We start from the raw sequence: 24,890 nt of genomic DNA on the forward strand, positions 1-24,890 counted from the left end.
AATGCTTTCCCTCATTCTGGGGAAAATGCAAACTAAAAGCTGGGTGTGAAAAACTTTCTGGCCTCCACCATGTGAGCAGTGTGGTGTATTTAGGGATTCCCTCATGAGTTGGGCACTCTAGGCATCTGACTCTGTGTATGCTCAGGCTGGGTGGAGCCTGAGCATATATATGACCCTGGCAACGGGGTTAAGGGTGAGTTTGTGCCCTTAACCTGACTAAAGGCCAGGGTTAAAAGTTGGGTCAGGCTATTTGGGAGTGTTCCTGGCGTTCCACAGGAACAGCCTAATCCCAGCTAGGCTGCCCTAGCCTGGGTTAGGCTGCTCATGAAAACAGCCTATTACTTCCCTCATGAAATCAACGTACTATTTCCCAAGTCCAAAAGAGCTGATACACTGCACTACAGAAGGTTACTTCATTTCTATTACATGAGTTTAGTCCATTAAAATCTGCTCAATTTTTCCAATCCTTTCCTGAATTTAGTGAGCAGAATAATATTACGGAAGCTCTTTCAATAAACCTTGTTAAAGAAAGCATGTATTACCTGGTAAAACCCACCTCCCACTTTTGTAACTTTGAGGAATGATGTATACAACATATTTGAGGAAGGGGCTATAGCATGTTCAATTCCTGGTATCTACTGGTAGGGTTAGGGGAAAAAACCAGAAGCTGGGGGCGGGGGGAGGAAGAGAGTTTTATATAGTCTGCCTTTCGAAATGTGTTTTGAAGCATTTAGAAAATACAAAATGTAGTGGTCCTTCTTTTGAACTGAGTAAGCCAATAGGCACATAAAAGTTCTATAGCAGCTGTCTACCTCTTAGTTTCTGAGCACAAATCAATATGTTGGTATTAACCAAGTCTTAAAAGACCTAGGACCTCTCGTATTACCATCATAAACTAAAAGTCTGATGACTTATTAATCTTCTTCCTTGTACGTGTCCATTTTTCCGAATATCCTATAAGGACAGCCCAAACCAGTCCACTGTTTTAGCTGCTGCTTGAAACCAAACAGTGAGATTTGTCATCAGAACTCAGTTTCCTGATTTGTCTCTAGAATGATGTGTCCTGGGTCTTTTCTGTCTACTGGAGAAATGAATGGGAATGCCCTTATAATCCATTCTATGTTTTCTTTGCAGCATCATTTTTGCCCAAGCAGAAGAACAAAATGAGTTTAACAAGTCAATACATGTAATGGATACATGAGGAGAGCTTTGTTCATCTTTATTAAGGAGCTCAAGGAAAACGTACAGTTGCATCTTTAAGACTAATTGAAATTTTTTCAGTGAAAAGCACAGGCATGTTCTTCAGAACAAGAATGTGTTCTACTCTAACATCTGCTGAAGAAGCCAATGCCTATGAAAGCTCATGCTCTTTCAAATAAATAATTTCAATCATTTTAAGCTGCAACTGGGCTTTTGTAATTGAGTTGAAAATGAGTCACTCAAGAAGTATTCTGTGATAATTCTAGTGGAGGTTTCAGGCAACCAACACAGTTCTCTGGATGCTACAACTGATAACAGTGCCGTAATCCTCCCAGGAATGAGTTCCCTGTCATCTAAACTCTCTTTGATTTGGAGGAAGAAAAAGACTTATGATGAAGAGAACTTGTTCCTGAGGGGATGAAGGACCTGTTATTTGCTTATAGGATGTAGCACTACATTTTCCCTAGTATTCAGGCACAAGCTCAATTTCATTCTGAGATTCAGGAATACTTCATCTGACATGTCTTATTCTGTGACTGCCACCCAGAGGCGTAACTAGGGAAAATGGCGCCTGGGGCAAGCACTGAAATTGCGCCCCCCCGCCACGTCCCCCCCCCCGCCACCCCCCCAACATACATCTGACTGACACACATGTTTCAGAAAACTTTTATTTTAAAAATTTTAAAAATTACAAAAATTACCAAAAATTTCAAAATGTACTACATACTTAGGTTTTTCCTCACAACAACCCTGTGAAGTTGGCTTGTATCTCAAACATCAGAATTATGATGCAATGATGATTATTATGATTATGATGCCCCTCCCTCACGCCTTGGTTCTGTTCCTGACTTTCCCTTGTGAGTGACTGTATTTTAACAAAACGAAAACCAAAGACTCCAAAGTAATTCGAGGGACTAGGGTGATAGTGCTAAAGACTCCTTATTCTCCCGCTGTTAAAGAAAGACTCCCCTTTTCCAAAACCGCACACTATTTACACCAGAAAAGGTTTCAAATGGAGGGGGAAGCATTTATGCATTTATGCTTTGTTTTATGTTACGATTTCAAAGTTAGAAAAACTATAAAAGGGCCATTTTAGAGAAGATATGCACTGCCTTAGTTGCAAATCCTGCTTTTTTGAGATTCCCTGCAATTGAATAAAGCAATGATATACACCTTTGCTATTTAAATTGGTTGGAGAGTATTTATGACAATAAAAAATGAAATGGAATTTCAGATGCAACATTGGTTGCCTAAGACCACTCAGATTTAACTAATCTTCATCACATTGACAAAAAGAGCAATTAAAATTAAAACCCATGACTAAAACCAAACCACTTTGGGGTTGTTTTTAATGAAAGGTGGTATATAAATTTAACAATAAATGTTTTAGAAGTATATACTTTCACCCCCTGCCCAACCTACAATTAATTCCAGCTTATTTTCAAAGGGCTTCTAGTTTTATTTACAAATTGCTTGGCAACACCAATGTTTAAGTAATCGCTAATTGCTCCTAATGATGGTTTTACTTATTGTTAAATTTATATACCACCTTTCATTAAAACATTCTCTGTTCATCTGATTTTCAGTCTGGTTAATTAAATCGGTGGAGGTTTAGACTTTCCTGATGGGCTGAAACAGCTAATCCATTTTGATGATGACATATAATTAAATTAGCTTGCATTACATAGTGAAAAAGTCCAGGAAGGGAGAGATGGGGGGATGTGGAACCCAAGTTTCCACATCCCCCCATCTCCCCCTCCTTGAACCTTTTCAGTTAAAACGTGATTAGATTATAGGGGAGGAAGGACTTGAATGAGTAAAAAGGGGAACTAGTTCGGGCATTCAGGAAGTTGTTCAGAAGAGGGAGTTGTTCAGGAAGTTTGCTCTGGTGCGTGTCCTCCTCTCGACGCATGCATGACTGGTGGCGGGGCGCGCCGGGGAGTGAGAGTCAGAGACTTGGACTATGAAGACGCCGTGGCACCCAGTGCTGGATGAGCAATGCCAGTGGGGGGGGTGCCAGGACCAGGGGAGGGGGACTGCTCTGCAGAAAAAAAAAATAAAAAAAATATTTTTTTCAGCAAATCGGCGGGGGCACTTTTTGGCGCCCCCTGCCAAGTGCCGCCTGGGGCACGTGCCCCCCCCTGGCCCCCCTATAGTTACGCCTATGCTGCCACCTTTTCTTTCTTGCAGCACCAGTTTTTATCTCTTCCTGTCTTTCAGCTGCAACAAAACCATTCTAGCTGTCCTTTGTTAACATGTCTCCTCCTTTTCTTCATGGTCACATTTCCTAGGGAAAATCTTTCCCATCCTACTCCCCTTTAAAGCTGATTCTATGGCAAATGTTCTCCATGGTACTTCTAGTCTCCATCATGGTTTCCAACTGCATTTGTAACCCCTAGATCCTTTTTGCTGTAAGGTTGTTCCATGAAATCTTATACAGATATGAAGATCTTTCCTCCTATGTGTGTTGAAATGAGAGACATTCCACAGTTGCTTCATTCATCTAACCATGTTGCTTCTCCCCCATCATTTGGTGATTGTTTCCAACCATGCTGCAACTGTGACTGTTGATCCGGCTTTTCTTTTATGACTTGTGGCGCATGGGATTTTTCTGGGCTGAGACTGATACTGTACAGAGGAGACTTCGTATGAAGGAATGCCAGCCAGCAGAAGGACTTGGCCTGTTTTAGTGTGGCAAGAAAAGCCCAACAACATTCTACTTGAGCTATGAAGGGATGATATATCGGCCATCAAGAGAGTGAGATAAGACTGTTTCTTTGCTGATCCATATCCCCTTATCCCAAGGGAAGGATGTGGTTTAAAAATAGAATAACGTTTTAACTTTTTCAGTTTGAGAAGGCAGGAAAGATTCAGTGTGTGAAGTGGTTAGCTATAGCCCACACAACCACAATCTTTTATTCTTTATCTGATTGATCCTAATTACTCAACTGGAGGAGGGCACATGCATATGCAAGGGAGATCGAAGATAACATTCTGTTCAATTGCACCCTGAGGACATTCCGATTTGGACCCCATTGCTCCTCCTCCATTGACTTCCCCACTATAAAGCATGCACAAATGACTGAGGCGACAGCACTTATTCCAGTGAGGATGAAGGCACTCCTGCTGCAACTGTTCTTTCTAGTTCCCTCTGTGAGTATTGAGATCAAAGAGGAGATGCCAGCTTCTGGCTGAACTGGGATGGGCCTTTTCTAGGTTGTAGAGGATGGGGTGAAATCCCTCTTTGACTTTCATCCAACTGCCAGGATCCAAACACACATCATTCCCATTCAGGTAACATCAAACCAAGCATAGTCTGTGTAGACAATACTGAGCTAGATGGACCAATGGTCTGACTCGGTATAAGGCAGCTTCCTAATATGTTCCTAGTGTACAAAGGGCAATACAAATACATATATGATGAATATTTATATACCACTATAGTGATTTGAAGGATTAACAATGAAATAATATCATGAATTGGAAAATTTCCCAATGCCCTAGAAAGAAAATGTTCTTATTTGAAATATTTGACTTATATTTTTTAGTTTAAAAAGCTAATGAAGTAGTACCTCATGTTAATTTTATGAGTTGTATACCTTTCTAAAAAGTTTTCTTAATAGCCATGAGTATTTGAACTGAAATATTTGATTAGGAAAAGCTACAATAAAGCACATTTAATCTGTTTAAATGTTATATGCAAAGAAATTCAAAGCTTCCAATATGAGGGTTGGACTCTTACTTCATGTTAATTTCTTGGTATTCATTTTCCATGTATGTTGCATTGTTTTGTTAATGGAATTAGTGGCTGGCATCTAGACTAATGAAGCACTGGTGCTGCGCTGGTGCTAGGGGTGTATTTATTCAGACTCCCGTTCACTCCAAAGCCCACTGTGCCTGCTGAAAATATGTCCTGGTGGGTCACACAGCCCTCAGGAACATAATTTTTGCAGGACAGTGGGCTTCGGAGCAAAGGGGATGAAAACCACCCCTTCCTCAAGTACCCAGCACTGTGTTAGTCTAGATGTTAGCCAGCATTTTTAGAATGGAAACTTTTCTGAGGAAAAAGGTTTGAACCCCACATCACTGGAAACAACACACTTAAAAGGAATAATCACCTGAAAAAAATGAATTACAACTTATGAATTACAACAAACTGCTCAGTTTGCCTGGTATTATAGTGGTATCTATTAGGCTGCATTGCTTATACAATTAATATGTTTCGAAATGATTTCCCCCCAATGAAAAAATATAGCATAGAAAGCTTCCCGCCCCACATTTCTGAAAAGAATAAGGAAACATAGGAACTGTGTACTTGTACAATGCAATGAAATATTGCTTATAGTTCATATAAATAATCATTAAACCATAATCTGAAGATTCAGAAAGATAAAGAGTCTTATCTAACGATCGGGCTTACCGGAGGACTGAAAAAGTAGTTTTACAAAAGTCTAACGAATCATTTGGCTTTGTAAAGGAAAAGGTCCTGAGTAGGGTTGCCAACTCTGATTGAAACTATTCCTGGAGCTTTCCCCTCCCCAATATTTCCCCCCAACGTTTTTCAAAATATCAAGCCATTAAAATCTCCAGGATTACTTTCAGTAGTTACCTAGAGATTGATACCAGTCCTAGAGGGGTGGCAACCCCAGTCTAGAAGCTAGAACCCCTCTAATTTGGCAAAGAGGCACCTTTTTAAACAAGGCAATTCTCTTTATTTAGCAGGGAGAGAGTAATTGGCCCTATCCACCCCCAGTACAGTACCTCTAGTGACTGTTGCTGGTGTCTGTCATGTTTCTTTTTAGACTGTGAGCCCTTTGGGGACAGGGACCCATCTTATTTATTTATTATTTATCTGTGTAAACCGCCCTGAGCCATTTTGGGAAGGGCAGTATAGAGATCAAATAAATAGATTAGATTACATATATTTAAAGCTAAGAGCATTATGCACAACCTAATGGGTGCTAAACATCCAAAAGGTGAAGGCACAAAATGAGTTGAAGCTAGTGAAGAATGTTACAGACAACCAGTAGGAACTTGACAAGTATGACAGAACTATTACTAAATATAAAAAGGCTCTCAGATGAGCAGTGATCAAAGTAACTGCAGCAACAGAATCAGCTATCTAATGGGTTTGTGGAATCTACTTCCTTAGATATTAACCAACAAAATCAAGATAATGGACAGCCTTTCATCAGGGCAATCCTAAATATTAGTTACTGTACCTAAAACCTGAAGTTAGACCAGGTGCCCTGTAAGGGGACACTTAACTTTCAGCCTGATCTAACACATTTACACAGGTGGGGTTACAGCCTATTAAGGATTGAATAATTTGTACTTTCTACTGTCAAGCACAGTAAACATGTTGTTTCCCCTCACAATCAAAGGGGGCTTGTTTCCCCCATGCTCCCTTTATTTGTTATAGTGATCACTCCAATTGCTGCTTGCCCAACTGCTTGTAGTGAGTATGGATGGGGTACCTTTGACTCTACCGGTGCGCTTGTCCCCAGGCTCAGAACTTCCATGGCTTAAGAGAAAAGAGCAATGTGGGTGTGAATTCACAGAAAGTGAGATGCTTCAAGAATCCCTGAAGGCTCACCCCAGTCACTGAAATGATTCAAATTACGAGAAACAAGACACATCCCATTCAGTAGTGAGGGCCAACCAGAGTGAGGCTCTGTTATTTACAGCCTCTAAATCAGATGTGATTCAAGAAGTATAAAATAAGCAGACTTGTTCTAGCACCCTGAATACATTTCCTGGTTGAGGCTAATCAAATTTATTTGGTATTTAGTATGATCACCATAGTATCTGGATGTCAGTTATGAGCCTGGAGGGAAGGCAGGAGTGACCAACAATACTTCCCCAGTCATCGTTGCTATTTTTTTCCTACTTTACCAGGTCATAGTTGATGGTGGCCATGTCCAGAAAGTACTAGGAGTGAGGGATGGAAGCGGCCAGTGTATTTGCAGCATGGAGCTGGCCCATGTTGTCTTCCCTGTAAAGAAGGTAGAAGAACTGGAGACTAACTTCCTCAACCTGACTAATTTTCTGCAGGATCAACTGAACAGGGTAAGAGACAGCTGTTGCCCGGGAATAATTAAAAGAATGCAATGTTCGAATGCAATCAAACGCTTATAAACCCATAGTCATGGAGACTGTGGAAGTGCAACATCCAAGGCCTGTTCACATGACCATTTGGGAATGGGTTGGAGAGCTTCTACCCTTTTAGCAGAACATGACCAGAATCTCTGTTTGGGTCAGGAAGTGGCCATATGTCTTCTACACCAAGTGTCTTCCACACAGCCACATACATGATCCCCTATTTTCCCCTCCCCTTGTCCACCACAAAATCCTTGGCAAACAGGGAATAACTAGGCAGGCATGATGGAAGCTCTGATAGAAGCCCACAACACTATTTGCCCAGCGGTGTTGGCAATAAGCATATTGGTGAAGGAGTGCTCAGCAAACCCCAGAAGCACAGCAGATGGTAGCCATAGCCATGACTGGTGTTATGTGTCTGTGTGTATATATGATCCCTAAGACTGCAAAACCTAAAATCTGCAGGACTAAAATCTTACCACAATGTTCTAGGAATGGGTTTGTGGACACCCTGTGCAGGATCACAGAGGATAAGGAATGAGGTATTCCTCTTATTTGCTTCTCTTGGGAAATAAGTTTGAAGCTGGGCTTTCCTCACATTGGAGCATTTGGACACAACAGTCATTCCAAAGTTTTGTGGTCACAAGAAGAAAGTGTTTGTAGGGGCAGAACTAAACGTTAAATACAGTCACATGGAACAAAACCATCAGAGTTCCTGAGTCCTTCTGTTAGAAAAAAGGCACTCGGGGAAGGAGGGCAGTTTGGAATGGCCATGTGGCAGTGGGTGGGAGGAGAGGGTGCTTAATCTTTCCCTGCCCATCACTTTGCTGCTGGAACTACACCTTTCCAAGCTGCTCTCTCTGCTGTAGTGATGTCGCGTTCTGCAGATTCCTGATCCACCCACAAGCCACACATAGAGGATGTTGGAGGCATTCCGCAGAAGCTCTATTGCTATACTGTTGAAGTTGTGCATCAGCCCTGAAGGGTCACTACTGTTGATGGAGGGCTGCGCATCATGTCCCCCAATAAAGAGAACAATACTAGGGGTGAAATAAGAACAAGAGCTTCACTAGGTCCAAATGGTGACAACGGATGCGTATGTAACAGACATTGTCAGATTTAACACAATCTGCTATCACAGTGACCTCTATTTTTTATTTATTTATTTTTATTTATTAAATTTATATACCGCCTTTCATTAAAGCAATCCCAAGGTGGTTTACAGCAAAAAAAAATTTAACACAAGATGGTAAAAAGGACACAATTAAAATATTAAGTGGGGAAAAAATATTAAACAAATCTGATTAAAAAATTTAAAACAAAAGCATAAAAGCAATAAAAACTATAAAGAGCAGCAGCAGAGAATCAAATAAATGCCTGGGCAAAAAGCCAAGATTTTACACTTTTTCTAAAAGCTGTGATGGAGACCAAGGAGCAACTAGCCACTGGGAGAGCATTCCAGAGTCTGGGGGCAGCAACAGAGAAGGCCCTGTCCCGCGTGCACGACAACCAAGCCTCACTCATTGTCGGCACCCGGAGCAGAGCCCCCTCAGATGTCCTTGTCAAGCAGGCAGCAACCCTTGGAAGCAGGCGGTCCCTCAGGTATTCCGGGCCCAAACCGTTTAGGGCTTGTATGGCTGTAGCCCTTCAAGGTGACAGAGAAAGAAGCAATGTAGCAAAAGCCAGCTGCAGTACAGTCACTGACAAAGATATCTCCATACAAATTCAGTGAAACTTTGCACAACAAGGTAAGTATAATAAATGAACCAGATTGGCGTTTACAACTGACCGCTTTCACCCCTGTACTTCGTAGCTCTACTAAAACCACCATGAGATGTAAATTCATAGCTGTACTGTAAACTGTCACGAAACACATGTTTTTGGCAGTATAAAAATATGAGGAACGAACGAACGAATGAATGAATACTAAATACCACCACCAGCCTGAAACACAAACACACACTATTATCCACACACATTCACAGAGCACTGCACCAGAATGGCCTGTCAAAAGCACCACAGCTACATTCTCCCCCCCCCCCTCAACATATAGGACTCACATGCACGGGAGGTGGTCCAAGGCATTTTGCTGCCTGAGGCAAGGGGCAATTGTGGGACACACCCACACACACACCCCGCCCCCGCAATGCATCTGCAGGTGGGTGCTCAGCATTCTCTGGTCATGCTGCCAAGCCAGCAGGGGCAACATACAAGCACTTGCAGGCTCTGCCACCAAACCAGGAAATGGGTTGCTGAAGCATTCCTAGCTCAAGTATGGGAGGAAAGAAAAGGTACAACTGAGTGGGGGCAGGGGGGAGAAAATGAACAGCATGTCCCCCAGGGCAGCAGGGTGAGAGAGGATGATAGTAGTGGACTCTGGAATGATGCCCATGGTGGGTAGGGGTCTGGCACTTGCCCCCCATGCCTGAGTCTGCTGCCTCTCCCTGCCTCATGAAAGGGATGCCCCTGCAAATATATAGAAGTATTACAAAACCACCACCACCACCACACCATAGAAATATTACCCCAGGTATTTACACTGGAGAACTATAATAGCTTGAGCAACACGGAGAGCTATAGCGTGATTTTGGTAATCAACCAGAACCACATACCGGTGTCTGTCACTAACACTTAAACAGCTACAAGACAAAAGGTCACAATCATTTTTGCAGACTTGCAGGAACAGCAACTGGAATCCTTGGATTAAAGTGATCTGAGTGCAGCTTTTGTCTCCTTGATTTCTAGATTTATAACTTCCAGACATTTATAAGTACAACTGCAGTCAACATAACCAACTTGGAGAAACGTCTGAACTATTCCAGGACATTTGGCACTCATGTTGACCTGGATTTCGACAAGCTCATCAGCGATATTCACACCGTGGTGTCTTTAGCTACAAATATAAGCAAGAATGCAACCACAGATTCCAGCAAGGAAATGATTAGCAAATTGATTCAAGAGGTAACTGCAAATTATTCTGGGTATTGGTGCTTGAGATTATAGAAGAGTTACAAGAGCCAATCACCTTATTCATTTTAAAACTAAGGTAGATAATATATGAAGAATTAGTTTTATTCTGTTTTCTCAGAAAGGGCATTTTGCAGTTGAGAGGTATGCTTAGCAGAACAGGAAGCAGTTCCAAAGATAGGTGCGACAAGGCAAGCTTTTTGACTCAGAATTAAGGGATAGCGGCTGCAGTTGGTCAGGGAATCAGAAGCTTATGCCAGGAACAGGAAGTCTCTGAGTCTGGAATCAGTCAGACAATTGTTGTGATTCAACTAACTCTGGCTCCACATTTTCTGCGATTGGGTCCTGATTTTGGAGGGTGTGGAGAATCATGTTTCAGTTCTGTTGCACTGTATGAGCTTCAAGTTCCTTCCTTCCGTCCTTCCCAGAGCAGGCTGCAGCAGATTTTATGCACAGTGGGCCACATGTTGTGTGCAGCCTAATGAGGATGGTGCCAATCCACCCCTGCTGCTTTGGGCTTGCCTTGAATCTCTGTGCTGCTGTGGACTCCTAGGAAAGTGCTGGCAGTCTTGTGGCTTTGCACAAGAGCGCAAATACTTCAAGTAGAACCCCCACATCCCGGAACTGCTACTTTGATCAGAAACCTGTTGCTTGACCATCAGTGACATGTTTCCAATATAACTAGTGCTTCCGGAGTGCAGAGGCACTGCCTGAAGCATTTGTACAAAACCACTGGTGCTTCACTAGGAGCCCACAGCAGCATAGGGAATGGATCCAAGGTAAGAACATAAGGACACCCTGTTGGATCAGGCCCAAGGCCTATCTAGTCCAGCACCCTGTGAAGGGGCAGAGTTACTGGTGTTCCAGTGTGTCTATGGAAAACAGGCCTGCCAGGGTCTGGGGGCCCTCTTGCTCACCTGCCCCCTTCCCCCTCTTTCTGCCAGCCAGCCACTCTTGTTGCCCTGCTGGCCAACCGGCTGCCACTCTTGCCTTCCACCAACCTGGCAGCCAGCTCCTGAGCCTTGCCACCACCTGCACTATTGCTCCTGCTGCCTGCTATCACTATCACTCCCTCCTGTTGCCGTGCCAGCCAGTTCCTGGGGTGGCTGGAAGCAGCAAAGTTCCTGCTGCCCCCAGAGTGTGCAGAGAATGACAGATGTGTGCATGTCCTACATTTCCAGCAGGCTCTGGAAGAAGCTGTAAGTAGGCAGGCCATTTGGGGCTTTCCTGCTTCGGATCACTCTGGGAATCGACTGGCACAACAGTGGCGACAGGGCAAGAGTGAGAGCAGCAGTGTGGGTGGTAGCAAGGCCCAGGAGCTGTCCCCCATGGTGGTGGACGGCAGGAGCGGAAGTATGGGTGGTGGGTAAGCGGGGAGGGGTGTGTGCTTGTATTCAGATATTAACATGATCCAACTCTACCCTCACTACGCCACTGATCCTGTGGGAAGCTATACGCAAACGACGAAGGCATGGCCTTTCTCCTGCTGTTGCTTCCCTGCAACTGGTATGCAGAGGTATCCTCAGCACAGTAGGGGCTGCATTAGGCTGTGCAACATGTTGGCCAGTGGGCAGCATCTAGACTGATGCCACTTGTGCAAGAAGAATATTTTCTTTGTGCAAGGAGGGTGGGGAAAGTTTATTCCCTTTTCCACCTGCAGACCCCTGTATACCCTAAAAATATGTCCTGGATGGTCCCCATTGGAGGAATCCATGTAGCAAACGAAAAGTAATCCTTTTCTTCCCTCAACGCTATGAGTCTGGGACAAATGGAGAAGCTTGCTTGCTCCAAAATGGTCTATAACTCCAGTGACTGTTGCTGGTGTCTCTCTTATGTTTCTTTTAGATTGTGAGCCCTTTGGGGACAGGGATCCATCTTACTTATTTGTTATTTTTCTGTGTAAACCGCCCTGGGCCATTTTTGCAAGGGCGGTATAGAAATTGAATTCATCATCATCATCATCATCTTCAGATGGGGAACAAATAGTGCGACCGCAGCAAATGGAGGCAGGAAGGCTCTGAGCAACTCCCAGAAGCCCTTCAAGTATCCCAGGGTACTAGTAGCTCCTGTTGGGAACCCTTACCTTAGGGCAATGGAGAGGACAGCATCACAAAGCCTCTTTGACTTTGTCCCAGTGCATGGTCTGAGGGCATATGACACAGCCATCTTGCTGAAGTAGGGCCAGTCTAGATCTGGTCAGTGCCAGGATGAGAGATTGCCTGAGAACCCCATGCATGCCAGCTTGCGTTCCATGGCAGAAGGAAAATATAACTGTAATTAATAATAAAGTCTCTATCTCGATAGGGCAGAATCTGTTCCTCTTTGAGGTCAGTCTGCAATTTGCATTCCAGTTTTTAGTCTTTATTCTTTATTTGACAAGATTCTAATCTAGCGTTCTTCTCTGTACTTCATAGGGATATTAGGAGAGTAAAAACCATACTTTTACTACCTTGTGTTTCAGATTAATGCTATCAATACTGTAGTAACAAAAATGGAAAAATATGACCGGAACAACATCATAACAGCACAACGTGAGATATCAATTCTCCGGAAAAAGCTACAGGAGTGTGAGGATGCAATTATGTCTGAAATTACACCAAGCGCTGCCCCTCCACCAGGAAAACCACCTACTGTTGGTGAGTATTATCAGGAACCTCATTATTGTGGGCTAGAAATGAGATTGTGTAGATATCTGTAGAGGCTGAAGCAGATCACCAGCTAAGGGGAATGGAAGAAGCTTCATCTCTTTTAATAGTTCCAGACTTAACTGGAGAGATGGGATCGGGCAACCACTATCAATGCTTTTGGAACATCTAAGCATTCTAAACTGAGGTTACCTTGAGGAGTGTTCAGAATCTAGTAAAGAATGAATCAGATTGGAACACAGGGACAAAGGAAGGTGCCTTATAGCAAATCAGACAACTGGTCCCTCTAGCTCAGTGTTGCCTGTTCTGGCTGGCCATGGCACACCTCAGACAGGATGCTCTCACAGAACTACCTGAAGGTGCTAGGGATTAAACCTGGAACCCTCTGCAAAGCAGATGCTCTACCACTATTCCCTTTCCCTTGAAATTGATTGCTTAAACCAATGGGATCATATATCATCATTCTTATAAGAACTGCACAAGCTGCTGCTGAGCTTCCATGCCAAACTAAAAGTTCTGTTTTTCAACTTTAAATAAGGCTGGTGCCCAACCTTACCCAGGGAATCACTCACCACATGCTTGGCTGGGGAAGCTTCATACTGATACAGAAGTATGATCCACTTGACATAGGAGCATGGTTCCTTTAGTACCATTGTCCTAGTCTAAGGAAAAACTGTTACCAGGGTGGCCCAGCTCTGCCCAGTGTTAGAGCTCTTTAGGAGATATGTGAAGGCTGTTCATTTTTAGGAAGAGGTTTGCCCTATTCTCAGATTTATGATCAGTTATTGATGTGTTTGGGCCCCCCTCTCATGTATGGGGCCCAAGGTGAAAATAGTTTGTGCCCCACCACCTATGATGGATCAATGTTATTCTGGCTGTGCCAGAACTGGAAGAATCCTTGTTGCTGTGCTGCAGCTTGGGCCCCCTGTAAGCCTGTGCCAGGATGCCCCCAAGCCCTTTTCAGACAACCCTTTTTAAATGGTTTTAAAACTCTGGCTTATAAATAGGATGGTAAGAGGTTTTATGATATGTTGATATATGTTGTGAAGAACTTTGGATTTTCTGTTTTAAAAAAGAGAGATATATACAACTGCTTTAAGAAAATAATAAAATCATGTTTGTTATATCCATACCATGCAAGTATCTCAGCACATCCTTGCTGTTCTTCTGATTATTCCCCTCAGTGCACAGAAACAGCACAAGACAATGAGGTGGAGGATCTTTCCCCACAGTCATGCAAGTTGCAGGCTGGAGTCCTCAGCACTGTCGTATTCTTCTTTCCTCTTTCTGCCTGGGTCAGTTCCCCTAGCCAAAGCCTTTGGGAGGGCAGTGGAGGCGTGGGAGATCCCCAAGGCCCATCTCTCCCAAGGGCCCAGCCTCACCCCACCCCTGCCCAGCACCTCTATGATGAGAGCAGAAGAGGGGAGAAGCTCAGGAAAAGGGAGGGGACTCGGGCCAAGGCTCAGAGGGCTCCTTTCTTGGGCTGGGGGTGGGTGGGTGGGCGCTGACTGGTGCCTGGTCAGGCTGCCAGGAACTCATGTGGGCTTCCCTCCCCTCCCCTGACTATTGAAAGGCAGCAGTTCCTCAGCAGAGAAGGGAGGAGCCATTTCTCTCTGCCTTGTCAGAGCTGATCTGACTCGCAGGAACCACCCTGGGCTTCCCTTTTCCTCCCTACCCTCGCAGTGGCTTGGGACATGAGGAGAGCTACTTGGAGGATGGGGGCCATGCTGAGCTTGCCTGCCCCAAGGCCCCGCCTTAATCCCAAGCGACCTGAGGTCCTTCCGTGCCCACAATGGCGGGGCCAGTGCAAGAGGGATTTCTCCGCAAAGCATCTCTTTCATTGACTGCCATGCAATGTGCAGCAACGACACCCATTTGCAGTGAATGCACCACTAGACACAGAAGGAAGCAGAACAGTACAACTCCCTACAGTCTCCACTGCTGTGGTGGGTATAGGAGGGGCAGCTTCCACTGAGTGGCATTGGGAAGCCCAGTGTGCACTAAGGAGGATGGAAACCTCAGGGGTAAGGAGAGATTCAGGGTGCATGATGACTCACCAAAGCACCCGCTGATGGGCATCAATCCCGCTCTAAAGGAAATGGGATGACTCTGCAGCTCTCTCAAGGGGCTTTTGGGATTAGCATGATGGCCCCAGGAAGGACTAACCTGACCATATCAAGCCAAGGAACGTTTCAAACAGCCATGGCAGGATGAGAGCTGTCATTCTTCCTCTTCAGCCCCCTCGATGCAGGATTCCATGGTTTAAACAAAATAAACACACTCACTCCTTATTCTCCTACAGGTAAATGTGACCATGATGGGCTACTAAGGGTCAGTGGACCAGTTCTGGTGAAGCTCAACTGGAGAGGTTCAGATTTCAAAGCTGGATCCTGGGGGAAAGATTTTGCTATGGGCACCAAATTTCCAAACCATTATTGGGTTTTTCCAATGAACAAAGATGAGCGTACATTGCAGAACTTCCGCATATACTCCTCATTCAAGAAATTGTCACTTTATGCCCCTGTCCGGGAGTATAACCTTAGCACTTCTTTCCAAGAGAAGTGTGAAAATTGTGGGCAAGGGGGCGGAGTGGTCTTCTTCAATGGTACATTCTTTTACAATTGCTTTGATAGCAGGTCTTTGTGCAAAACCGACCCATTTACCATGCAAGTCACACGTGAAGAATTAGAAGACCAGGATCCTGCTTCTTTCAATGACTGGTTCTCCTACAAGGATGTCAAATATCAAGATATGGACCTGGCTGGAGATGAAAAAGGCCTCTGGATGATTCATGGCTCTACATTGGCCAATGGGAATGTGGTTATTAAGAAAGTAGACCCTAACACTATGCAGATAGGGACACCCTGGATCACTACACAGCCAAAGAATAAAATGACCAATTCCTTCATGATCTGTGGAGTGCTGTACGCCACCAAGAAAGTGAATTCAACTCATGAGGAGATATATTACATATATAACACCAACACAGGCCGGGAAAGAAACATAAAAATCCTTATGGAGAAACCTCTGCCTCATGTCCAGAGTTTGAATTACAATCCCAATGACCAGAAGCTCTATATGTTCAATGATGGCTATCTGGTTTATTACAATGTCACCTTCAGAGGAAAGGCCCCAGGAAGAGCAGGAGAGGCTGTTGCTGTTCAACAACAGCACGATTCTGAAGGTAAAGGAGGGCAGGACATGGCAAGTGAGCATGTGTGGGCCTCTCCTAGTGAGGACAACCCCAGTTCAGCTAGTGACCAGCAGGAAAACTTGGCAGACGGAGAAGGGAGCAATGCCAATCAAGAAGGAGGACCTCTTACTGTCACCCTTGTAAAGCGAGATACCAGGAGGGAAGGCAGCCATCTTGTTGCTAGTGAGTGAGACCATTTCATAAAGAAAGGCAGGGTGCAGTGAGCAAAGAAAGTTATGTTGAGGTGAGTGAAGGCGGGAAACGTTTGGGAAATAAAGGGATTGTTATACATAGGCACAAGAAGAAGCATAGGTGTTGCTGTTCCTTCTTGCTGCCAGAACAGCCTGTAAAAATAAATGCAGCACCTTGCACATCCATATGTAGCAATCACCGCTATCTCAGGAAATGTGTCCATAGTACATATCAGGTATGCAGGGTGCAATAGCACAGCCATTACATGACCAAAGTGTGGATTCTCTGAGATGAAATGATTCTCGCATGACTGTCTGGCAATCCAGCCATTCAGTGTACTATTAAAAAACAAACTGGCGAGGAGAACTCTACACTCTCATTTGGAAATTGGTCACAAAGTCCACATTGCTTCACAAGTAAAATGCTTTTACCTGGTGTTTAGCCTAATGTCTTACTTTTTGCAACTTAATTGTTCTTTACCTGTTGTAGTTGTGCAATGACTGGAACTGTCCCTACTCAAACTTGAACCATTTCTCATGTGTTAAGCACTGGTTGCCATTATGGCTGTTGCTTTTTAACCATTCTATTGGTTACAAGAGCTTTTCCTTAATCTTTCTGAAGTTTACACACAACACTTATTTGGAAATGTGTTTTACTAAAAAAGAAAAAGAAAAAAAGATTATCAGCTAATGCTCTTGCTCCTTGGATAATGAGTTAGGGCACAAACCAGACTTCCTGGCATGAATCCCAGCTCTGGTTTTGGAATACTTACAGCACAAGTGTCCAGCATAACTCAATGCTTGTACCAGGCTTGATTTTCTAAATGTGCTTCAGCTTCAGTTGCTGAAAGCAGGAGAGTGGGAAGTTATACCTGTAGAAGCAGGTAGAAGACGACAGGGGAGAATCCCACACTGGCATTTCTCTGGCCTTCGTATGGATTTCATGCAGGCCACACAATCTTCTAGACCAAAGAAGGTGAATACTGGACTCAATGTGGTTGCATACTGCAATATATTCAGCATAGATCAGGTCACAGAATTCGAGGCAGATGCTTCTTTGATAGTTACACATTTGAAATCATGTGAGGCACCCCAAATATTCAATTACAGCAACACCAGCTTTGAAAGCACAGGTTTATGGAATAGTTAAACCTTTTCTTTAATTCTGGCCTTTCTAAATGTATAGGGTTCTACTGTAAGCTTGTTCTGCAGCTTTTCACCCCACTTGCAATCACAAGACTTTGCATCCTAGAATGGGCCCAAACTAAATTACATCTCATCCATCCCAGACCAAAGCAGTACATCATGCACAGCATTTGAGGGAAATTTAGCAGTCAAACCCATTGCTCCTTATCACACTTGGAAGCAGTGATTTAGATAGTATGCTTTGAAGCAGAAGCAGGTTTCTCTTGCCTCCCTCCAGCCAGACGGGGATTCATGTGTACTGATGCAGCCAGCCAAGCAACCAAGTATGCGAGATGAGCAGATATTCTACTGCAGTGTCATTGGTCCAAGGCCATAACTGGAGCTAAGTCATAGTTCTGGCACAGAGAAGGTGACACTCCCCTTGTTCTTCCGACCTCACTCCCAACAGTGGAAATACAGGGTTCAGTAGGGAGGGCCCAGTAGACTCCACCCTAAAATCCTATTCTGTGCACTAAGAGGAGCACTTCACATTTTTGTACTTGGTAAAATGTAAAGACACTGTCGAGCACTGATTGCAATGGGACGTTTCTCCAGACTGTAGAGGAGTGGGTGGGTGAAGTTGCTCACAGAACCCAATGTGGCTTTTTAAAAGGGCAGAGACTGGGAAGGGAATGGTTCTGCATGAGAACTGCCTGCATCTCTCACCAACAAATATGCACACAGACTAGAGACCCTCCATTTTTGCTCTCCATAATCATGACAGAGATGGGGAGAAGCACATTATCCTAAGTTGCATGAGACACTGGTGAAACAAATCCCTACTCGGCAGGCAGAATCACACTGGAAAAGAAGGGATGGAGCGGCAGGCAGCAAAATGGGGGAAGTCAAACCAGTTACCCCCACGTGTGCTCCATCTGCGCTCCCTCCACCCAAACTGAAAGGAGGCCTAAGGAGTAGGGGGTGCCCAGGAGCCCAGCTGTACACTCAGGACAGACAACCATTTCTGCAGGGCGACAGGAACAGCTTTCCCCTCGGTGCTCTTGAGTTTGACGGAAGCAGCCCTGATCCAGCACTAGTAGCCTAATGCACACAAGCTACACAACAGGCAAGATTGTGTGCAGAGAAGCCGCACGTTTGCTAACTTTGACCCATCCTCCAGTTCCTTATTTCACTGGCTTCTCCTACTCCCATGTGAATCGGTGGGGTGAGAAAACCATCCAGACTGTATCACAAGCAGCTCCTGGTCTAATCAAATCCAGCCTGGCAAACCTGTAAAGGAGATTATTGTGGGGAAGATCATGGCCAGTTTGCTCTATCTGTGCATGGGATACATGCAGACATCTGGATGTGTGTCTTGGCAGCTCCCCTTTTCCATTCTAACTTCCCCACCAAACACCCTTTAATGACAAATCCAAAATGCCTCCAGTAGGATGTTCTGGGGAGTGTGTAATGCATCCTGAGACCCGACCCAGAGGTACCGTGACAGTCACACCAAAAGGTCCACACACCAAGGGCAGCAGCACAGCCCACACTTCTGGGAGTTATCTGCAATTTGCCCAGGGTTCATTATCACTATGGAAGCCTGCAGCCTGCATTGGTCAGTGATCATGGAGGAAGACCAGCTATGCGGATCGTGAGTCATGAAGGCCCTGCCATACCTAGGGGTGCTATCTAATTAGGGCAGGGATGGGCACTTGCTTCCCCTGAATACGTGGCTCCAGATTCAGGAGTACCATGCTATATCTCAGGCCCAAATCACGTTTCTGTGCACTGAGTGGGTGAATGTTGCTCCTCTGAACAATCTGAAATGGCACCACCTAACCTTCAACTCTCGCCTTCACGTCTGCTCATTTGCAGCCTCGGGGTGCTTTTGTGCTGTAAGGAAGTGACTTGGGTCCAAGACTCTCAACTTTCTCCTGAGGGAAGCTTCAGAGACAAACTGGAAGCTGCCCTTTTGACATTTCCCTGTTCCTCTCATTCTGAGTGGGCTGTTGAGGGAAGGAGTGGAAAGTGCACAGAGCCACAGAGACTGCTTCAAGCACAAGCCAGGCCAGCATAGCATCCCCTTCTCTGCAGGGCTGGCTGGAAAACGCACAAGGGAAAGCACTGGGCTGATGCACAGAAGAGTCATTGGAAGGAAGAATGTTGGCAAAACCTGTTCCAAGTTATTGGAGTGTTAGTTCACTTATATTTATGTATTTACTTATATTTATATACGCCTAATATGTGTATCTCTAGGCAGCGGAGCAGTGCTTCCTATAGCAGTGCTTCCAACTACAGCATAGCATCTGCTAGAGTTTCCACTGTGGCTATACATTCAGACAGCCCAAAAGTGACCAACAAAACAAACAAACAAACAAACAAAAAGTGAAGCTCAATACGAATTTTGAAAGTGGAATGTTTACCACCACAGGATTTCTTCCTGGGCAAGTAAAAGGGTGAATTTGCACCAATCTATCTATCTATATCTAATATATTAATTCTCCTGGGTGTGCCTTGGATTGTGCATCCCAGAGCCCAGCTGATTGGCTGGGCAGTGGACACACCTGATTGGCTGAGGTGCACCCAGGAGGATTGGTTGCGGGGGGCGGCCCGGCCGTGGAGGCCAGAGGTGGCGGGCCCGGCCCGGCCGCAGAGGCAAAGTCCTGGAGGGAGGCAAGAAAGGGGGGGCAGAAGTGGCAGTGGGGAGGAGAGGTGGCTGGGCCCGGAAGCAGAGACTGGGGCAGAAGTGGGAGGAGAGGTAACCGCCAGCCCCAAAGAGCACACAGATGCTCTGTGTGGGGTTGGCTAGTATATATATATATATAATTCTCTAAGGTGTACCCATGGTTAATCCCGTGCATGGCAGCTCTTGCAAGAGTTCATGAGCAGAAGCACTGTGGTGATTGGGCAGTGGGGATTCCATATGCAGTTAGGGAGGAGGAGCCTGTGATGGTTAAGGTCAGTTGGAATGCAACTGTTACTGGTCTGAAGATGTTCTTGATTGTAGAGGAAAGGAATCTATATATATAAAAGGATAGTGGGCAGGGGTCTGCAAAGAGAGGGGTTGTGAAGGAGGAAAGACCACCTTCAGGAGAAGGAGGCTGCCATTGTGCGAATTAGATGAGGAAACAAGATGAACAAGATCTGTTAACTCAGGAAGGGAGAGAGAAAGAAGGAAAGAAGGGAGGGGAAGAAAGACAGGGGGAGAGTGAGTGGAGGAGAGCGAAAGAGAGAGAAAGAAGGCAGGGGAAGAGAGAAATAAGAAAGGGCAAGGGCCTGTCGGCGGCCTGAGGGGAACGAGCGGCCATGGTGGTAGCGGCAGCAAGGAAGGGCCTATCCAACCACTGCTGCTGCTCCTGTGGGGAGGAGCAGGAGTGGGGCTCAGGTGAGGTTGAGGAGGTCTCTGAGGATAAGGGGCTGCAGCTTGGCCAATAGGCACCACAACGCTGCAACCGCAACCAAGTGTGGTGAGGGGGATGGAGTAAAGGGATGGAGGAGGAAGAGCAGGACTGGCTCAGGTGAGGGTGGAGAGATCTCTGAGGTGAAGGGGGTAGTGGCAGGGGGTGAGGGGAGCAATCAAGTACTATGTCATAAATCTGTCAGACTAGCGAGACAGAGCGTAAAACAGGCAGAGGTAGAAGTAGAATAGCAAAGTCTTATAGGAAGAAATTCTCCAAACCAGATTTAGTCCGAGTCAAATCCAATCAATCCAAGAGAGTCCAAATCAAAGTCCACGGGCAAGGTCAACACAGTCCAGGGTCCAAACACGGTCAAGGCAATACACGAACACAGCCGATTAGCTCACAGCAAGTCAAACTAAGTACCCTTGCTATTGGAAGTGAAGGGTGTGCCACAGGAAAGAGGAATGCAGAGGTGTGCCCAGGTGATGAAGTCGGGGCATGTCATAGACAAAGTCTGCTCTTTCCCACTTCAACTCCAAGCCACAGCTTGAGCATAGTCTGTCTACACATACTCCTGCAATATTCCAGCCTGCCATTTTCAGGACAGTTAAACAGAAGGACATAAGAACAGCCCTGTGGGATCAGGCCCAAGGCCTATCTAGCCCAGCATCCTATTTCCCACAGTGCCCCATCATATGCCTTACCTTTAACAAAAAGCTTGGATGCCCGAAAAGCCCTCCAAAAGGGCTGAAACAACGTGAAACAACATGACCTTATATGCTGACTCAGAGCCCGATGGGAGAAAATGTATCATGGCCTCTATAATATCAGACATGAAAGGTTGATGTGTATAAGGTAAAGGCGGGCTGGTCTGCAACCACCCCTCAAGCATACGACATATTCGAAAGCCCTGGGTGAAATCAGTGGGACTCTGGGCTTTGGAAAACAAGGCTAATGCTGATAAGTATCCCTCAATGGTGGTAGAGGACAAGTGAGACAACCTAAGATGTACCATAAACTGCATGATGTGCTCAGGCGGGGCAGGCCACTGATCATCTAGCCCTACCTGGGACCTGAAGCACTGGAAAAGCCAGCGTGGTTTAGTGGTTAGAGTGCTGGACTAGGACCGGGGAGACCCGAGTTCAAATCCCCATTCAGCCATGATACTAGCTGGGTGACTTTGGGCCAGTCACTTCTTTCTCAGCCTAACCTACTTCACAGGGTTGTTGTGAGGAGAAACTTAAGTATGTAGTATGCTCTGGGCTCCTTGGAGAAAGAGCAGGATATAAATGCAAAATAATAATAATAATAATAATAAATAAAAGAAAGAAAGGAAGAAAGAAACCAACTAATGTACAGTGCAGCAACAATAACAACACAAGAGCTCGGATACAAGATCAGTGGACCTGTAAAAAAAAGAAAGCAGTACATCACCTAAATGGAAGATTAGATTAGAAAATAAAATCTCCAGGCTTAGATCAGATGCTAGTAAACTGAAAGATATGAAAGACAAGAAGCTGAAGAATGAAAACACCAAACAGTATCTGATCCAAAAATACCACCTAGATTCAAGGAAAATTAGAGAAGTCCTGGAAATAATATAGCAGCAAATAACAGCAGTGTCAAAGAAGATTAGCAGGTATGAAGCCAGAATTACACAACACAGGGAGAATCTCCAATTCCAGTTGAATCAGAGACGTTTCTAAAAAAATTAAAAATTGGACTGCACCAGGCGACAATGAACTGCACGGCTTTTGCTTAAACACCTAACAAGCCTTCATAAACAACTATCAAAACAGTTCAATCACATTTTGCAAGGAGGTGATATTGAACAATGGCTAACAACTGGGAAAACTCATCTCATCATGAAAGACCCAGCAAAAGGTGCAGTTCCAAGTAATTATAGACCGATAACCTGCCTGCCAACCATGTTCAAATTATTAACTGGAATAATAGCAGATGAAGTGATGCAACACTTATTAACTAACAAACAGCTTCCAGTTGAACAGAAAGCAAATTGCCCGAACACCAGAGGCACAAAAGACCAGCTGCTGATTGACAAAATGATTTTAGAAAACTGCAAGAGAAGAAAAACCAATCTAAGTGTTGCATGGATTGACTACAAGAAACCCTTTGATTCATTGCCTCACACATGGATACTAAAATGTTTAGAAACAACTGGTGTCAGCAAAAACATTCAGATATTTATTTAAAAAGCAATGAGCATGTGGAGTACACAGTTAACAATCAATGGTGAGACACTTGGACAGGTTAGCATTAGAAGAGGCATTTTCCAAGGGGACTCACTATCCCCTCTGTTGTTTGTAATCGCCATGACCCCACTTTCACAAATACTAAACAAAACAGGCCTCGGATACCAAGCATCTAAAGCATCAAGTAAAATAAACCATCTGCTGTACATGGACAATCTGAAGTTGTATGCAAAGTCCTAGTCAGAAATCGAATCACTGCTAAACACTGTCCGTATATTCAGTAGCGATATAGCAATGGAGTTTGGACTAGACAAGTGTGCTGAATTAATAATGAACAGAGGAAAAATAAGAAAAACAGAAGGAATAGAACTGCCCAATGGAAGCAACATCAAGAACCTGGAAGAGAAAGAACATTACAAATACTTGGGCATTCTCCAGGCTGATAACATCGTACATACTGAAGTTAAAAGAAAAATACATCAGGAGTGAATACATCAGGAGAGTTAGAAAAATCCTCAAGTCCAAACTCAATGGCGGGAACACCATACAAGCCATAAACACCTGGGCTATACCTGTTATCAGATACACTGCAGGAATAACAGACTGGACCCCGGCAGAGCTTGAGACGCTGGATCGTAAGACCAGTATAATCATGACCATCAATCATGCTCTGCACCCCCACAGTGATGTAGATAGGCTATACCTCCCTCGCAGCTCAGGTGGAAGAGGAATGCTGCAAGTCCATCAAACAGTAGAGGAGGAGAAAAGAGGCCTTGAAGAATATATCAAGGACAGTGAAGAAGATGCACTTCAAATGGTCAATAACGCGAAACTATTCAACACCAATGAAAGAAAGCAGGCCTACAAGAAAGAACAAGTCAAGAACCGAGCAGAAAAATGGAAAAATAAGCCACTGCATGGTCAATATTTGCACAATATAAGTGGAAAATCAGATATCACCAAGACCTGGCAATGGCTTAAGAATGGTTACTTGAAGAAAGAAACAGAGGGTTTAATACTGGCTGTGCAAGAACAGGCACTAAGAACAAATGCAGTAAGAGCCAAAGTCGAAAAATCCACAACAAACAGCAAGTGCCGCCTTTGTAAAGAAGCATATGAAACAGTGAACCACCTAATCAGCTGTTGTAAAAGATCGCACAGACAGACTACAGACAAAGGCATGACAAGGTAGCAGGGATGATACACTGGAACATCTGCGAAAAATACAAGCTACCTGTAGCCAAACATTGGTGGGACCATAAAATTGAAAAAGTGGTAGAAAATGAAGATGTAAAAATATTATGGGACTTCCAACTACAAACAGACAAACATCTGCCACACAAACACCAGATATAACTGTAGTCGAGAAGAAAGAAAAACAAGTTAAAATAATAGACATAGCAATACCAGGGGATAGCAGAAAAGAAGAAAAAGAAACAGAAAAAATCACCAAATACAAAGATCTACAAATTGAAAAAAAAAAGGCTGTGGCAGAAAAAGACCAAAATAATCCCAGTGGTCATTGGTGCCCTGGGTGCAGTTCCAAAAGACCTTGAAGAGCACCTCAACACCATAGGGGCCACAGAAATCACCATCAGCCAATTACAAAAAGCAGCTTTACTGGGAACAGCCTATATTTTGCGACGATATCTATAACAATTGACAATGAAATTCAGCCATCCTAGGTCCTTGGGAAGGACTCGATGTCTGGATAAAACAAACCAGTCAATAACACCTGTCTGACTGTGTAAACAAGAAATAATAATAATAATAATAATATCTATAATAACCAACAGTATTGATGATAAAATTCAGCCATCCCAGGTCCTTGGGAAGGACTCGATGTCTGGATA

General features: G+C 44.4%; 1 protein-coding gene across 1 annotated transcript; it reads left to right on the plus strand.

The window, feature by feature from the left end:
- The first annotated feature begins 2,996 nt into the window (after positions 1–2,996).
- Positions 2,997–16,725, plus strand: LOC128339770 (olfactomedin-like). Its single transcript, XM_053284194.1, has 5 exons — positions 2,997–4,353; positions 7,099–7,269; positions 10,045–10,260; positions 12,728–12,902; positions 15,214–16,725. The coding sequence occupies exons 1-5, from the start codon at positions 4,279–4,281 to the stop codon at positions 16,293–16,295; spliced, it is 1,719 nt and encodes a 572-aa protein (XP_053140169.1). The 5' UTR covers positions 2,997–4,278; the 3' UTR covers positions 16,296–16,725.
- Positions 16,726–24,890: the final 8,165 nt, after the last annotated feature.

The sequence above is a fragment of the Hemicordylus capensis genome, chromosome 1 (genome assembly GCF_027244095.1).
Source record: "Hemicordylus capensis ecotype Gifberg chromosome 1, rHemCap1.1.pri, whole genome shotgun sequence".
NCBI lineage: Eukaryota > Metazoa > Chordata > Lepidosauria > Squamata > Cordylidae > Hemicordylus > Hemicordylus capensis.

What these genes read in the sequence shown, in the direction of transcription:
- LOC128339770 (XM_053284194.1), top strand. Translation starts at nt 4,279, where the DNA reads ATGACTGAGGCGACAGCACTTATTCCAGTGAGGATGAAGGCACTCCTG. An exon ending in TGCAGGATCAACTGAACAGG is followed by an intron (nt 7,270 to 10,044) that starts GTAAGAGACAGC and finishes CTTGATTTCTAG; the next exon opens with ATTTATAACTTCCAGACATT. An exon ending in TTAGCAAATTGATTCAAGAG is followed by an intron (nt 10,261 to 12,727) that starts GTAACTGCAAAT and finishes CTTGTGTTTCAG; the next exon opens with ATTAATGCTATCAATACTGT.